Genomic DNA, 14,370 nt, shown 5'->3' on the forward strand with positions numbered 1-14,370 from the left:
AAGAGTTTACATCACACAAAATATACACCCCAATGCAAGGCTTCATGGTGAAGTCTATTGTTACTTACCCCATTACAGGTCATGATGGAGGGGCTTCTTTGAGGTGCCCTGTGATGATGCAGACCTGGGTCCCACGTATCCACTCAATGGCCCTGTCGCTTAGCACAAGGTGATGGGTGGGGGGGGGGGGGTACAGGGCATCCTCTCTCTACGCACCATCCAGGTGTCTGGTCAGGGCTCCCTCGGGAAAACATGGTGCTGGCAGCCATCCCCTCGAATTGATCTGGAGCAAGAGCTATGGAGGCATTTAAATTGTGCTGCCCAGTGATTACTGAACCAGCCTATGAAGATGGTAATAGATAATTTATTGTTTGTCCATAGTATTGATCCACACAGTAATGAGCTGTAAATGTGATAGATTGTAATTGCAGCTAGATTTGTAGTTTGGTTAAAAACTGGTTTAAAACTTGGTGCAGCAAATATATGATGTGAACATGATCCAATGTGGAACATAGTCCTCAAATAAAAATAGGAAGTGCTAGAAAACCTCAGCAGGTGGGGGCTGTCATGATATTCAGGTAAACTTCATGGTGCAAACATACAGACATACTGATGGACAGATCAACGGACCAATCAATACACACACAACACCACAGGCAAGAGCATACACACTATAAAACGGGGAACACGACACTTCCCGTCCATTCCAGCAGGAGACATCTCCGGGCACAGAGCTCACAACAAGCCACTCAGACATCCACCATGTGCTGAGTGCAACTCCAAGATAGTGTTAGGAATAGGTCCACAGATTCAAGGGTTATGATCGAACCACAGTAACCAGTTTACCATTGTAAATATATGTTAGTAATAAAACTGAGTTGTACCATCCGCAACCGTGTTGGTTCATCTGTGTAGCAGAGCACCCAACACTACAGGGTCAGCATTTGTAATGCAGAACAAGGCCAGCAGCGCGGGTTCAATTCCCATACCGGCTTACCCGAACAGGCGCCGGATGTGATGACTAGGGGCTTTTCACAGTAACTTTATACTTGTGACAATAAACTATTATTATTATTATTATCTGAAAACCGGCAACTTCTGGTCCAATGCCTATTGGATTTTGGATATTGCTGGTTTTCAGGTCAGGCAGATTGGACTGAGATGGGTCAAGTGGGGTCAAAGGTTGCTCGGATCATAGGAAAGACAGGCTTGCAAATGCAGCACCGAGTCAAACAAGCCAGTAAGGTAATTCATGCATCTAATAATAAAATTCATGCATGGCAGCTTAATACGTTTGGTTTGTTGACATTGCCAGTTTTCGACAGCCAGAGTTTGTGACATTGTACCTGTAAAATTGTATGTATATTTAAAAAGTATTTTTAAATTACATATTTGGCTCATTGCATTCTGGTTTCTTACAGATGCTACCATCTATTATTTCTTTATACTGATTAAAGCAGGAGCTTTAAATATGGTGGCCTCACCTCTGGCCTCTACCCAGAACGCACTTCGTGGCGATGCTATTAGTTTCCCCACAAAATTTACACTGTAAGTAACAAATGTGGTAACGCTATCCATAAGCCCTCTTTTAACTTGCATATTTGCAGCCTGACTCAAACTATTTTGCACATTGTGTGAACAGCTTATTTGCATTCAGGTAGTCTATCTAGCACAGCATACATCTGATTAAAATTACCAATCCAAAGTGAGACTTTTTTAAAAATAAAGGAACAGTGTTATCTCCATTGTTCCATTTTATATTTTAATTGGTTTATGTCAAATGATAGTACTCCTTTATTTTCATCCTATAACCACATGCTCCAATAGTTTTGCTGAAGTGATCAACTGTTATTAACTATACCAATATGGATTTGGAAAGCAGTGGAACAAATGTACATTTGCTTTCAGTTGGAAGGTAATGGGTTTAAGCTCTGCTCCAGAATTTGAGCACGTTACCTGGAGCAGTGGCTCTCGTGTATGGTCTGTGGACAAAGGTTCTCCAGGTGGTCCATTGGCTGGTCCAAAAGCAAGTTACTGACATTCCACACCATGGATGAGGTCACACTAGAGATTAGGCCAGATCTTTCGGCCCCACTTACACAACCAGACTGAACGACATGATCGTCTTAAATGCAAGTAACAACAATATAGTTTTATCATCAAAATTTAAGTTCCTGTTACAACAAACAACTCAGATTGGATTTTTAATGCCGTTGGACTGAAAACAGGAATGGCAGGACTTTTTGGGCGACTGGGTTTCCCGTCCTTCCACCCGGAAGAACTGGTGGGGAATACATTGTCCGTCGATCCCAGCAGCACCACAGCTAAATTGACTGAGTACTGGATTTCCATCCCTCACTTGGGTGGAAGTCCCACTTCAGACAGCAGTGGTCAATCTTATTAGCCAGCAGGTCTGTAGTCCCACCAGGGCCAGCAATGGCCAGAACTGACCTACAAGCAGTCTCCAGATTCGTAGTCCCAGAGTCCAGGACTATGTAATGTAGAGGGGCCTGGTTGTGGGGAGGGGACGTAGGTATCTTGATGGAGAGGCCGAGTGGGGGAGAGTGAGCATCCATGAGGGGAAGACCTATGGAATGGGGGTGAGAGGTGGGAAAGATGGCATCCCATGTGGAAAAGTTGCCCTTGAGTAAGGTATACACTTCTTCCCACCCAAGGACAGAGCAGGGTGATCTTCTGGGCTACCCCAACACCTGAACTAATCCTGCCAGCCTCAAAATTGATATCGGGCAGGAAAGAGACCCTGAAGTGGTCAATAATGTATCACTTGAAGAGCCTACATTGGGGCAAGGATGGGCCGCTCCAGGCCTTGCCTACCTGCAAGGCTGCTGGCGGGGCACAGACAATTCTGCCTGAGGAACTGGCTGAATGCGAAAACGAGTACAAGACCAAAGCTCTCGCTCAGAACGAGCCATCACTTCATGGTGCCTCATCAAAAAAGCACTGTTTAAGAACTGCTGATTGAGGCTAACACTTCAGCACTATTTCAATACTTCACCGCAGTGCCATAGTTTTATCAATTGCATGTTGCTGCATGTTTGTAAGTTGGTCATATACTTTGTCTCTTAAATAGTTTTTTTTAATTTTAGGCAGGATGTCTCGAATGACTTTGAAATTGAAATAGAAGTTTATAATTTAGTAAGTATGCAATAAAATGATTCTGCCAGTGTAATACTGTCTTTTGACATGTGTTTTCTCTCTAATATTCTCATTCTTATTTTTAGACACAAAGCCGGGAGAGCAGCACTACAGACAAGAAGAAGAAACCTAATAAGTCTAAGGTAGGGGAAGCTCTGTTGGAAATTGTTTTCCTTTGAATTATTTTATAATCCATCAGCAGTTAACTGGGGAAAGGGTTAAATATAAAATTACCTGGTGTAATTTAACTGAAAATGCTCTGTCAATGAGAGAGTTTGCTCTAATTTTATTTTATTTTATTAGATCGTTACACGTTTTTTTGACTTTATACAGGCTAACATGAAATTGTAATTATTTTTAGTTTTGTGAAGTCTCTCCCCTTCAACAGTTGAATTGTTCATAACCAGATTATAGGCTCTGAACCTTTGCTAGTTGTTCTACATTTTTTTATGTTTGCGAAAAACAGCCAGGTGGCTAAATATATTTTCTTTTTATAGTTTCTTTGCAAAATGTCTGCTCTTCACCTGGGAGTATTTCATTACTTTCGAGAACTGTTTTGCTCTTTGGTATGATTCACATTTTCAATACAACAATATTCATCTTCCCTGCTCACACGTCAATAATAAAACCCCAACCCTGATGTCCCATAATTTCTAAGTGACCTACATTTGGAAATATTTTGAATTTTTTTCCAGACATGCATTTCAAGTGGAGTAATGAATAAGTGCAGTTCAGATAGTACATTATTGATGAATCCTGCACACGAGCTGTAAATGTATTTATTTATTACAAAGTGAACATTGCCTCCTTGTCTTTTTTTAAATTGCCTTACTTATGATTATGGGACGTGAGCAGCAAGCCAAAAGAAGTTCAACAGCCGTGATTAGTATCGAACTGATTGGCCAAAGCTTCCTGATTTTTGCATTGGTCCTCCTGAGTGCACTTAGTAGAGTTGTTTTACTTACTAATAGCACATCTTCGATTGATCCCAAAGTATTAAGATCAAAGATGTATGAACATAGAACATACAGTGCAGAAGGAGGCCATTCGGCCCATCGAGTCTGCACCTGCCCATCGAGTCTACACCGACCCACTTGAGCCCTCATCCACCCTATCCCAGTAACCCACTAACCCCTCCTAACCTTTTTTGGTCACTAAGGGCAATTTATCATGGCCAATCCACCTAATCTGCACATCTTTGGACTGTGGGAGGAAACCGGAGCACCCGGAGGAAACCCACGCAGCCACAGGGAGAACGTGCAGACTCCGCACAGACAGTGACCCAGCAGGGAATCGAACCTGGGATCCTGGCGCTGTGAAGCCACAGTGCTAATCACGTGTGCTACTGTGCTGCCCCAAAGTGGCAGTGAACATTCATGCCAGACAATGCTAATCTCCGTGAAGAGGGAATCTAACCATTTCCCTTCGACATTCATTGGCATTACCATTGTTGAAACCCCCATCATGAAATTCTGTAAGTCAACATTGACCAGAAACTTTACTGGATCAGGGAAGGTGATGGTGCAGTAGTATTGTTGCTGGAATGGTAATTCAGAGACTCAGATTGTGGAATTTGAAGTCGTTTAAAAGAAATCTGGAATTAAAAATCAATGATGACTGTGAAATCATTGTGGATTGTCGTAAAAATCCATCTGTTGTGGAATATTGTAAACTGGCCCTGGTGTCCCTGGGATACTAATGGAAAACGGGCAAGAGCAATCTGTGAACTTGATTGCCATGTTTTACAATATGAGCAAGTGAGGATATTTGTTGAGAACAGCTGAGCCCAACTCAAGGCAGTTTAAAGTTGCCCAAAAGTTTGTTCTGCTAGTTGATTTACCAGCATTTTCCAGCTGGACTATTGTTAACCAATGTTTTGTAAGAGACAAATTCCAAGTTGCCTTGCTTAAGCACTATGCACAAGGATGGTTGGTTGCACATCTGCCTGGTTTTAATTGTACCAATGTGTGGGAAAATGTGTGGCTGTAATTTTATAACACAGCACAGTAGGTGGGAACCTTAACAGCTGGCAGTGCAGTCTGGAAAGGTGACATTTCACTTTTTTAAAAAACCTTTTTAACCGTGTAAAATTAAACGTCTCCTCCACCCCATCTAAAACCTATCATTCTATTACATAGAAGACCATTAGGATATATGATGATCTTTTGCTCATTTATTTGCTGCCCCTTGATGACTTCATCTACAGACATGGGATCAATGTCCACATTTACAATTAAGACATCCGGATTTCACTTCGCCACATTCTTTTCCGACCTCTCCACTGCATCAGTCACCAGACTGCCTTATTGACATTTGATCTTGGAAGATCTAGCAGCCAGGCAGCAGAGAGCTCCCAGCTCTAGCTGCCGTTACGGCCTGGAGCATTGCCGGGTCCGTGGCTGCGCACGGCGGCGGCCTGCAGCGGCCGCGCTGTGCGCCATGGCGGACGCATCCCCCAGACCCAAATAAAGCCCCCCCTCCCACCCGCAGATCGGCCCTCCCCCAACTGTGGCGGCGCTGGACTGAGTCCGCAGCCGTCATGCTGAGTTCACGACGGGTGAGACCTCACGTGTCCCACACCGTCGGGAACCCAGCCAGTTGGGATGGCGCATCGTGGGGCAGACCTCGGGCAATGGCCTGGGGCCGTGGTTACAGCGTGCGGCGTACTCCTAGTGTATGCTGCATTTCAGGGGGCGGAGCATCGCGAAAGCGGCGCCGCCACCGATTTTGGCGTCATCGGGGATTCTCCACTCCGTCGCTGAACGCGATTTCGGCACCGGGGATCGGAGAATCCAGACCCATTGGGTTTCTGACTTCATATTCTCTCCATCACAAAATAAATCTAGTTTCACTTCCGTAACATCACCTTCCACCATTCCTATCTCGGGCCATTTGATGCTGAAATCCTCATACATGCCTTTGTTGCCACCAGCCAACTTCCATAAACTTTAACTCATTTAAACTTTTGTTGATCGTATCCTACTCTATACCTGGTTCTGCTCATCCACTGCCCCTGTGCTTTCAGATCTACATCGGCTCCTGGTCTCTCAATTTCTTTCTTTTTTTTAAGTTTGGGGCACCCAATTTTTTGTTCCAATTACGGGGCAATTTGGCGTGGCTAATCCACCTACCCTGCACATCTTTTGGGTTGTGGGGATAAGACCCGCGCAAACATGGGGAGAATGTGCAAACTCCACAAGGACAGTGACCCAGGGCCGGGATCGAACCCGGGTCCTCAGTGCCGTGAGGCAGCAGTGTTAACCACTGCGCCACCTGCTGCCTCTTCAATTTCTCATTTATAGTTCTCGTTTCATCCTTTTTATTTTATTAAATCCTTGGTTGCACCCCCCACCCCCCTCCTCACCATCTCTCTCACCCTCCAATCTGTGACAACCACCAGTCTTCTCTATTCCTCTGACACTTTGCCTTTCTCCCTCCTTTCTTTCACTTTGACTTTCTCCCTCCGTTGCTACTTTTAGGATTTGTCTTAAAATCCACATTGTTACGATCCCAGAGTTTGATATAACTGGATGGGAAGATACCAGAATGGAACCCTGGCTCAAAAGATCGTAACTTTTACTTTTATTTATAAGATGGAGGAACAGAGTCACAAGACTGCTAATTAGGTTTAACAACAAGAAAAACATTTATTAAACATGAAAAATTGGATTATACAATACCTCTTTTACTCCCCCTTTATTTTAACATTTGCACATAGGTTTTAGGATTAACACAGATTACAAAGTACATCTTCCGCTACTATGGTCTCCTTAACATACACAGTCCGTTTCAAGGACGCAAGAGGGGCTGGTTTAGCACAGGGCTAAAGAGCTGGCTTTTAAAGCAGACCAAGGCAGGCCTGCAGCACAGTTCATTCCCGTACCAGCCTCCCGAACAGGCGCCGGAATGTGGCGACTCGGGGCCTTTCACAGTAACTTCATTTCAAGCCTGACAATAAGCGATTTTCAAGAGCACTGTGGTTGGGGAGGCCGTGGCATAGTGGTATTGACAGTGAACTAGTAATCCAGAGACAAGGACAGATGATGGAATTTGAATCTGGGATTAAAAATCTAATGACAACCATGAAGCCATTGACATTTGTCATAAAAAACCATCTGCTTCACTAATGTCCTTTAGGGAAGGATATCTGTAATCCTTACCTGGTCTGGCCTACATGTGACTCCAGAATGACAGCAATGTGGTTGAATGCCCTCCGGGATGGGCAATAAATGCTGGTCCAGCCAGCGATGCCCACATCGCATGAACAAATAAAGAAACTCACACTGCTTCGTAGCCAAGATTCTGTCTGAACTTTTCCTCTGAACCCGCCCCAGATGATTGTCATATGAGAGTTTCCAAACTCTACACTTTAAAATCTTCTCTCATAATTATGCTTTCCCTTAGCAGTTTTCATTTTGAAATTCAGTCCTTGTTTTATAAATGACACTCTTAACCCAAACTTTAGCTCCACTTTTACCAGCGAAACCAACCCCTTTTAGGTTTCCTTTGTCTTAACCTTTTTTACAAACCCCGAGATCCAACACCGATTTCCATAGTTATTAATAATCTTTATTAGTGTCACAAGTAGGCTTGTGTTAACACCAATGAAATTACTGTGAAAATCCCCTAGTCACCACATTCCGGCGCCTGTTCGGGTACACTGAGGGAGAACTCAGAATGTCCAATTTACCTAACAAGCACGTCTTTCAGGACCTGTGAGAGGAAACTGGTGCACCCGGGAGAAACCCACACAGACACTGAGATAACGTGCAGACTCCGCACAGGCAGTGACCCTAGCTGGGAATCGAACCCGGGTCCCTCGCGGTGTGAAGCAACAGCGCTGGCCACTGTGCTATCGTGCCACCCTATGTTTCAACTTGCATTCCACAGGCTGTAGTAAAATCTCACAAACCTAAATATCACTTCAGATGTCTTTCTGACGTCTCAGCTTTCTTCTCAGCTCTGTCCATCTTTACTCAACAGTTCTCTGTTCTAGTATCTTGAACCTCTGACATCTTGGAAACTACTCTTCATTTCTCTAATTTTGTTAACTAGCTGCTCTTCAGATCTATGCACTTGTTTCCTTGACCATTATTTCATGGTATTGGTTTTCTTACAGCAAAGATGAGAGAGATGTTCCCTCTTTAGCCTACTAAACCAACTGCTTCTAGCAGAACTGAGAGCTGCCTTTTCACTTCTCCAACTGCAATCAAGTTAGCTAAAACTTAAAAGCTTCTCACCATACAAGGCTCCAGTTGCTAAACAACGCCTACACACCTCTGCTTCCGTATTTATTCTTCACACCGATGCTCTCTCTGAGCACAATAGAAACACACTTCGGACTTAACCAACCCTCACACATACAAACACTTGTCCAGCATGGATGTAATTATAGATTTTACCCTTCCAGGAACAGAAACATTAAATTAAACACACTTAAAACTATACCTTATTTCTAATGTCTACCAATACAAATAAAAATCCCTTGAAATGATATTTCTGACACCATTGTGATCACGCATTTGGTCACCCCATGGGGCTGGTTTAGCGCAGTGGGCTAAACAGCTGGCTTGTAATGCAGAACAAGACCAGCAGCGTGGGTTCAATTCCCGTACTGGCAGCCCCGAACAGACGCCGGAATGTGGCGACTAGGGGTTTTTCACAGTAACTTCATTGAAGCCTACCTGCGACAATGAGCGATTATTATATTCCTAATATTTCATTGTTGATATATTTTAGTGCCCTTGGAGGTTTTCTTCATTGGTGGCAACATGCACATATTTTCTATGTGGAAACTCAGACAGTGCTGTCTCGTAATGTTTCCCTGACTTTTGTAGGTGACCAAGAAAAACAAGGGACTAGTTTAAAACGCCAGTGGAGTCGAGCCGCGCCTTCTTAAATGTAACCGTTCTGTATGTTGTGGAGGGGTGGGAGAGGAAGGAGATCCTCCAGAGCCAAGTATATTCAGTACCATGGTTTGTGGGGATGTGCAGGCCTGTAAATAACTAGTTGGTTGAAATACCAGGCTGCTATTCGCCTTCTGGAGTTGTGCTCCTCGTGTGTATTAATTTCAGGGGGATTGGAGAGATTGATGTTTTAAAATTTTAAATGAATCGACTTTCTTTTAAAATCAAGGATGCGGTGTGCTATTAACATTAGAACTAACAGTTAACTTCTGCAATTAACATGTTCATTTTTGTTGACCGCTGGTTCTTTTGGTGTTTGCTATTCAAAAGCTGGAACAGTGTGCAGCCAGTAATGGGATACTGGGTGAGAAAGCACAAGAGGAGGTAGTAGAGCATGGCAAGAATGTGATAATAGGAGGAAAAACCCAGAGAAAGGTGTATGTGCAAATGAAATAACCGGAGAAATAAACTGACAATAAAAGCAGCTGGTTAAGAATAGAGATGCCCGAGCCATTTGGAAGCAGAATTCAAGGTCATGCAAGATGTTATTCATTTAGTTACACTGAACATTTTAATAAGCAACTGTGTTAGAGGCTGTGATTGACTTACAAAGTAAGAGATAATTGAGTACCTCTTACCGTCTCTGCTATAATGTTAATTCTAACACGTGTAAACACCAATATACTTTGAACGAATTGATCTAGCTTTGACCAACCTTTGTCTTTTTTAAAAATCACTTATGGAATGTGAGCGTAACTGTCAAGGCCAACTTTTGCCTATCCTTAATTGCCCTTGAGAAGGTGGTGGTGACCTGCTGCCTTGAACCATGGCAGTGCATGTGATGTAGAATCATAGAAGTTACAGTGCAGAAGGAGGCCATTCGGCCCATCAAGTCTGCACCAGCTCTTGAAAAGAGCACCCTACAGAAAACCCACACCTCCACCCTATCCCCATAACCCAGCAACTCCACCCAACACTAAGGGCAATTCTGGACATGAAGGGAAATTTAGCATGGCCAATCCACCTAACCTGCACATCTTTGGACTGTGGGAGGAAACCGGAGCACCCGGAGGAAACCCACGCACACACGGGGAGAACGTGCAGACTCCGCACAGACAGTGACCCAAGCTGGGAATCGAACCTGGGACCCTGGAGCTGTGAAGCAATTGTGCTAACCACTATGCTACCGTGCTGCCCTAGGTACACCCATAGTGCTGTTAGGGAAGACATTCCCGTTTCTGACCCAGCGACAGTTAGGAATGGCATTCAAAGTCAAGATGGTGTGTAGCTTGTATGAAAACCTACAGGCGATGGTATTCCTATTTGGCTGTTGTACTTGTCTTTCAGATGGTAGAGGTTGTTGGTTTGGAAGGTACTGTTGAAGGAGGTTTGGTGAATTGCTGCAAGACACCTTACAGTCACAGTGTGCCGATGGTGAAAGGAGTGAATGTTTAAGGTGGTGGAGGGGTGTCACTTAAGTTAGCTGCTTTTACTTGGATGGAATTGAGCTTCTTCAGTGCGGTTGGAGCAGCATTCAATCAGGCAAGTGGAGAGTACTCTCCTGAGTTGTGTTGTGTAAATGTTGTTCAGGCTTTGGGGAGTCAGAAGATGAGATACTCACCACTGAATTGCCAGCCTCTGACCGGTTCTTGTAGCCCCATTATTGATTATGTTTCTGGTCAATGATGACCCTTCACCCCCTGATGTTGTTGTTGGCGGTGTTTCAGCAATCATAATGCCATTGAATGTCAGGAGGAGATGGTTAAATTCTCTGGTTGGCAATGGTCATTGCCTGGAAAGTATGTAGGCCAAATGATACCCTGATTGTTGTCAGGTCTTGCTGTATGCAGACAAATCACGGTAGTAGTAAAGACAAAGCTGGTATTGGCACGCAGGTCAAAATAGATAACAAAATAGCTAACACGGCATCCAGAAATTAATACTTGTATTGGCCTGTAAATTTGCAATATTAAATGTAATTAAGATTACAATGCAAAATACTGCAGATGCTGAAAATCTGAAATAAAACCAGAAAATGTTGTGAAGAGAGACAAGAGTTAATATTTGAAGTCCAATGACCTTTCATCAGACCTGGAAGAAAGCTGTTGTGTAATGGGATTAAAGCAAGTACAGAGGCAGGGGTGGTGAAAATAATGCAATGTGGTCTCCTCTTCACAAGTTCAAGATCATGCTTGCTGACAGAACAGAACTGCTCCAATTTGTGTATTGAACACTTTTCTGTTCAGTCAGCAAGCATGGCCTTGAACTTTAGTTCACCTGTCATTTTAATTCTCCATTCCACTCCTACTCTGACCTCTCTCTTCTGCTATTCTAACGAAACTCAATGTAAGCTCAAGGAACAGCATCTTCTATTTTGCTGAGGCAGTACCTCAATATTGAGTTCAATAATTTCAGATAACTACCTTTTCTGTCAATGTTTTTTTCCTTTTGCTTTTTTTTGTTTTTGGACCGCAATTGTTGCTGATAATTTAGCTTTCCCATATAAAGTTCTGCTAGATCTACCTTTTTTGTTTCTTTACTTGTCTCATCACCTCTTCCCTTTCACCATCATCCCTCTAGTCATTTAATCTCTCAACCATATCACAGACTTTCATTTTTGTTCTTGCCTCACTCACAACCTCTCCCTGCCTCTGCACTTGCTTAATTATTGACCTAAAACATTATCTCTCTTTTTCCACTGCTGCCATACCTGCTGAGTGTTTCCTGTGTTTTCATATTGATTGATTGCGTTTCCAAGATGCCACCGGACATTGGCGACTCTCTGCGAGCTCTCACCCAGACTCTCTTCTTTTATCTTTTATCACCATTCCGACTTACTAAAACTCTTTTCCATTTCATATATAATTCGCACTGTAACCAATTACTTATTTGTCGATGTACTTTGTTGATTATTCTTTTTGTCTTCTGTGTACATTCCCTTGGCCGCAGAAAAATACTTTTCACTGTACTTCGGTACATGTGACAATAAATAAATCAATCAGCTACAAATCAATCAGCTATTTTTAAAACCGGATTTAGCATTTTTAGTTATGAAATTGAGCGCAATCATTTATTTTAAGATTAAATAAATGCTGCAGGAACGGAAGGAAATAGGACTTTGGCCACTCAGCTAGGTAGTGGTTGTCTTTGGCTGTCAAGTCATAAGTGAGGAAAGGGAATTGCAAATTGCATCAGGCATTTCTGAAAATCTTGCTTGTAATGAAAGTTACATTGTAAAAAAAAAAAAAATGTTTAAGAAAAAGAAGCTGAATGGAACAGAGCTGCTAAAACTGACCTAGTATGCCTTATTATAGTTCAAACATTTTTGTCCAATGTGCATGACTAGAAGGCAATTGCAGAAACATTTTTAGTCTCCCATGCAAAACGAAACCTGCACTTCTTTATGGATTCCTGCACTCAGGTTTTGTTTAACCTCTAATTGTGGGCTATTGCTCAGTGGAAAACGGTCCATTACTTTCTCCTGCCCCTTTTCAAAGACGGAATGTAACATTTTAACAACTTTTTGACGAATCATAAATTTCCATAGTTACACACATTCGATGATATTCTGGTTGCATGCAAGTACCAGAAGGATAATTTTAACACTAATCACTTGTATCAAAAACTAAAAGTTTTTTTTTCCTTAGGCCATTACTCCAAAGAGGCTGTTGACTTCAATCACAGTAAGTTATATTACCACACAATATAGAATACTGCATTATATAGTTCGTGACTGATAGTGTGCATTAGTTAAGATTTTTTTTTTAATAAGCAATTTTATTTGAGGCATTTTGGCATAGTAAACAACAACAATACAGAACAGTGTGCAAAGAACAATCAACATAGTGCAAAAAAAACAGCTCTCCTCCCATAAGGGCCCGCCTCACTAACCCCCTAATCTACATTACCCCCCCGCCCTGCTGATGTTTAATTTTCTGCGCAGAAGTCGTTAAATGGTTGCCAACTCCGGGCGAACCCTGACAGTGACCCCCTCAGAGCGAACTTAATTTTCTCCAAACCAAGGAAGCTCGCCATGTATGACAGCCAGGCCTCCAAATCCGGGGGATTTGAGTTCCTCCACGCCAGCAGAATTTGTCACCGGGCTACCAGGGAAGCAAAGGCCAAAATGTCAGCCTCTCTCTCCACTTGGACTCCGGGACCTCCGAAACCCCAAAAATTGCAACCTCTGGACTCATCACCACCCTAGTTTTCAGTGCCTGGGACATAACATCTGCGAATCCCTGTCAGTACCCCCTGAGTTCTGGACATGCCCAGAACATGTGGACATGGTTCGCTGGACCTCCCGCACATCTGGCACGCCTGTCCTCCAGTCCAAAGAATTTACTCATCCGGGCCACTCATATGGGCCCGGTGGGCGACCTTGGATTGGATCAGGCTGAGCCTAGCACATGTTGCGGTCACATTAACCCTTCTCAACACCTCCACCCACAAGCCCTCTTCTATCTCACTTCCAAGCTCCTCTTCCCACTTTAGCTTCAGCTCCTCGGTCTGCGTCTCCTCTACCCCCATAAGTTCTTTATATATATCCGAGACCCTCCCCTCCCCCACCCATCCACTGGACACTACCCTGTCCTGGATTCCCCTAAGTGGGAGGCGTGGGAACGATAGAATCTGCATAGAAAGTCCCGCACCTGCAAGTACCTGAAATCATTCCCTCTCACCAACCCAAATTTCTCCTCCAGCGCCCTCATGCTCGGGAAGCTTCCATCAAAGAACAGATCCCCCATCCTCTCAATCCCAGCCCTCCGCCATGTTCGGAACCCACCGTCCATATTCCCCGGGGCAAACCGATGATTATCGCAAATTGGGTACCAAACTAACGCCCCCCACGTTCATTCTCCATTGGCCCCAGATCCGTAAAGTCGCCACTACTATAGGGCTGGTGGAGTACTGTGCCGGCGGGAGCGGCAGAGGCGCCGTGACCAGGGCTGCCAAACTGGTGCCCCTGCACGGAGCGGCCTCCATCCGCCCCCAAACCGACCCCGCACCCACCATCCTTATCATAGCTATGTTGGCCGCCCAGTAGTAATTACTAAAGTTTGGCAGCGCCAACCCCCCTTCCCCTCGGTTCCTCTCGAGCATCAATCTCCTCACCCGCGGGGACTTTCCCGCCCACACGAATCCCATAATCATTTTATTGACCTTAAAAAAAAAAAAAAAAAAAAAAAGGACCGCGGAATGACAATGGGGAGACACTGGAATACGAACAGGAATCTCGGGAGGATCGTCATTTTAACTGTCTGCACTCTCCCCGCTAGTGTTAGTGGGAGCGCGTTCCACCTCCGGA

At 43.9% G+C, this 14,370-nt stretch overlaps 1 protein-coding gene across 5 annotated transcripts in view; it reads left to right on the plus strand.

The window, feature by feature from the left end:
• anln (anillin, actin binding protein) overlaps positions 1–14,370 on the plus strand; it is a 194,259-nt gene that overhangs the window by 128,364 nt on the left and 51,525 nt on the right. For 3 of the 5 annotated variants that reach the window (XM_072509741.1, XM_072509742.1, XM_072509743.1), the window contains exons 15-19: positions 1,422–1,548; positions 3,108–3,156; positions 3,243–3,299; positions 3,654–3,722; positions 12,710–12,745. In XM_072509741.1, coding sequence (XP_072365842.1) covers positions 1,422–1,548; positions 3,108–3,156; positions 3,243–3,299; positions 3,654–3,722; positions 12,710–12,745 — 338 coding nt within the window. The remainder of the gene's footprint in view (positions 1–1,421; positions 1,549–3,107; positions 3,157–3,242; positions 3,300–3,653; positions 3,723–12,709; positions 12,746–14,370) is intronic. The other 2 variants (XM_072509744.1, XM_072509745.1) reach the window with 1 other exon arrangement.

This window comes from Scyliorhinus torazame, chromosome 6, assembly GCF_047496885.1.
Source record: "Scyliorhinus torazame isolate Kashiwa2021f chromosome 6, sScyTor2.1, whole genome shotgun sequence".
In the NCBI taxonomy this organism is placed as follows: Eukaryota; Metazoa; Chordata; class Chondrichthyes; order Carcharhiniformes; family Scyliorhinidae; genus Scyliorhinus; species Scyliorhinus torazame.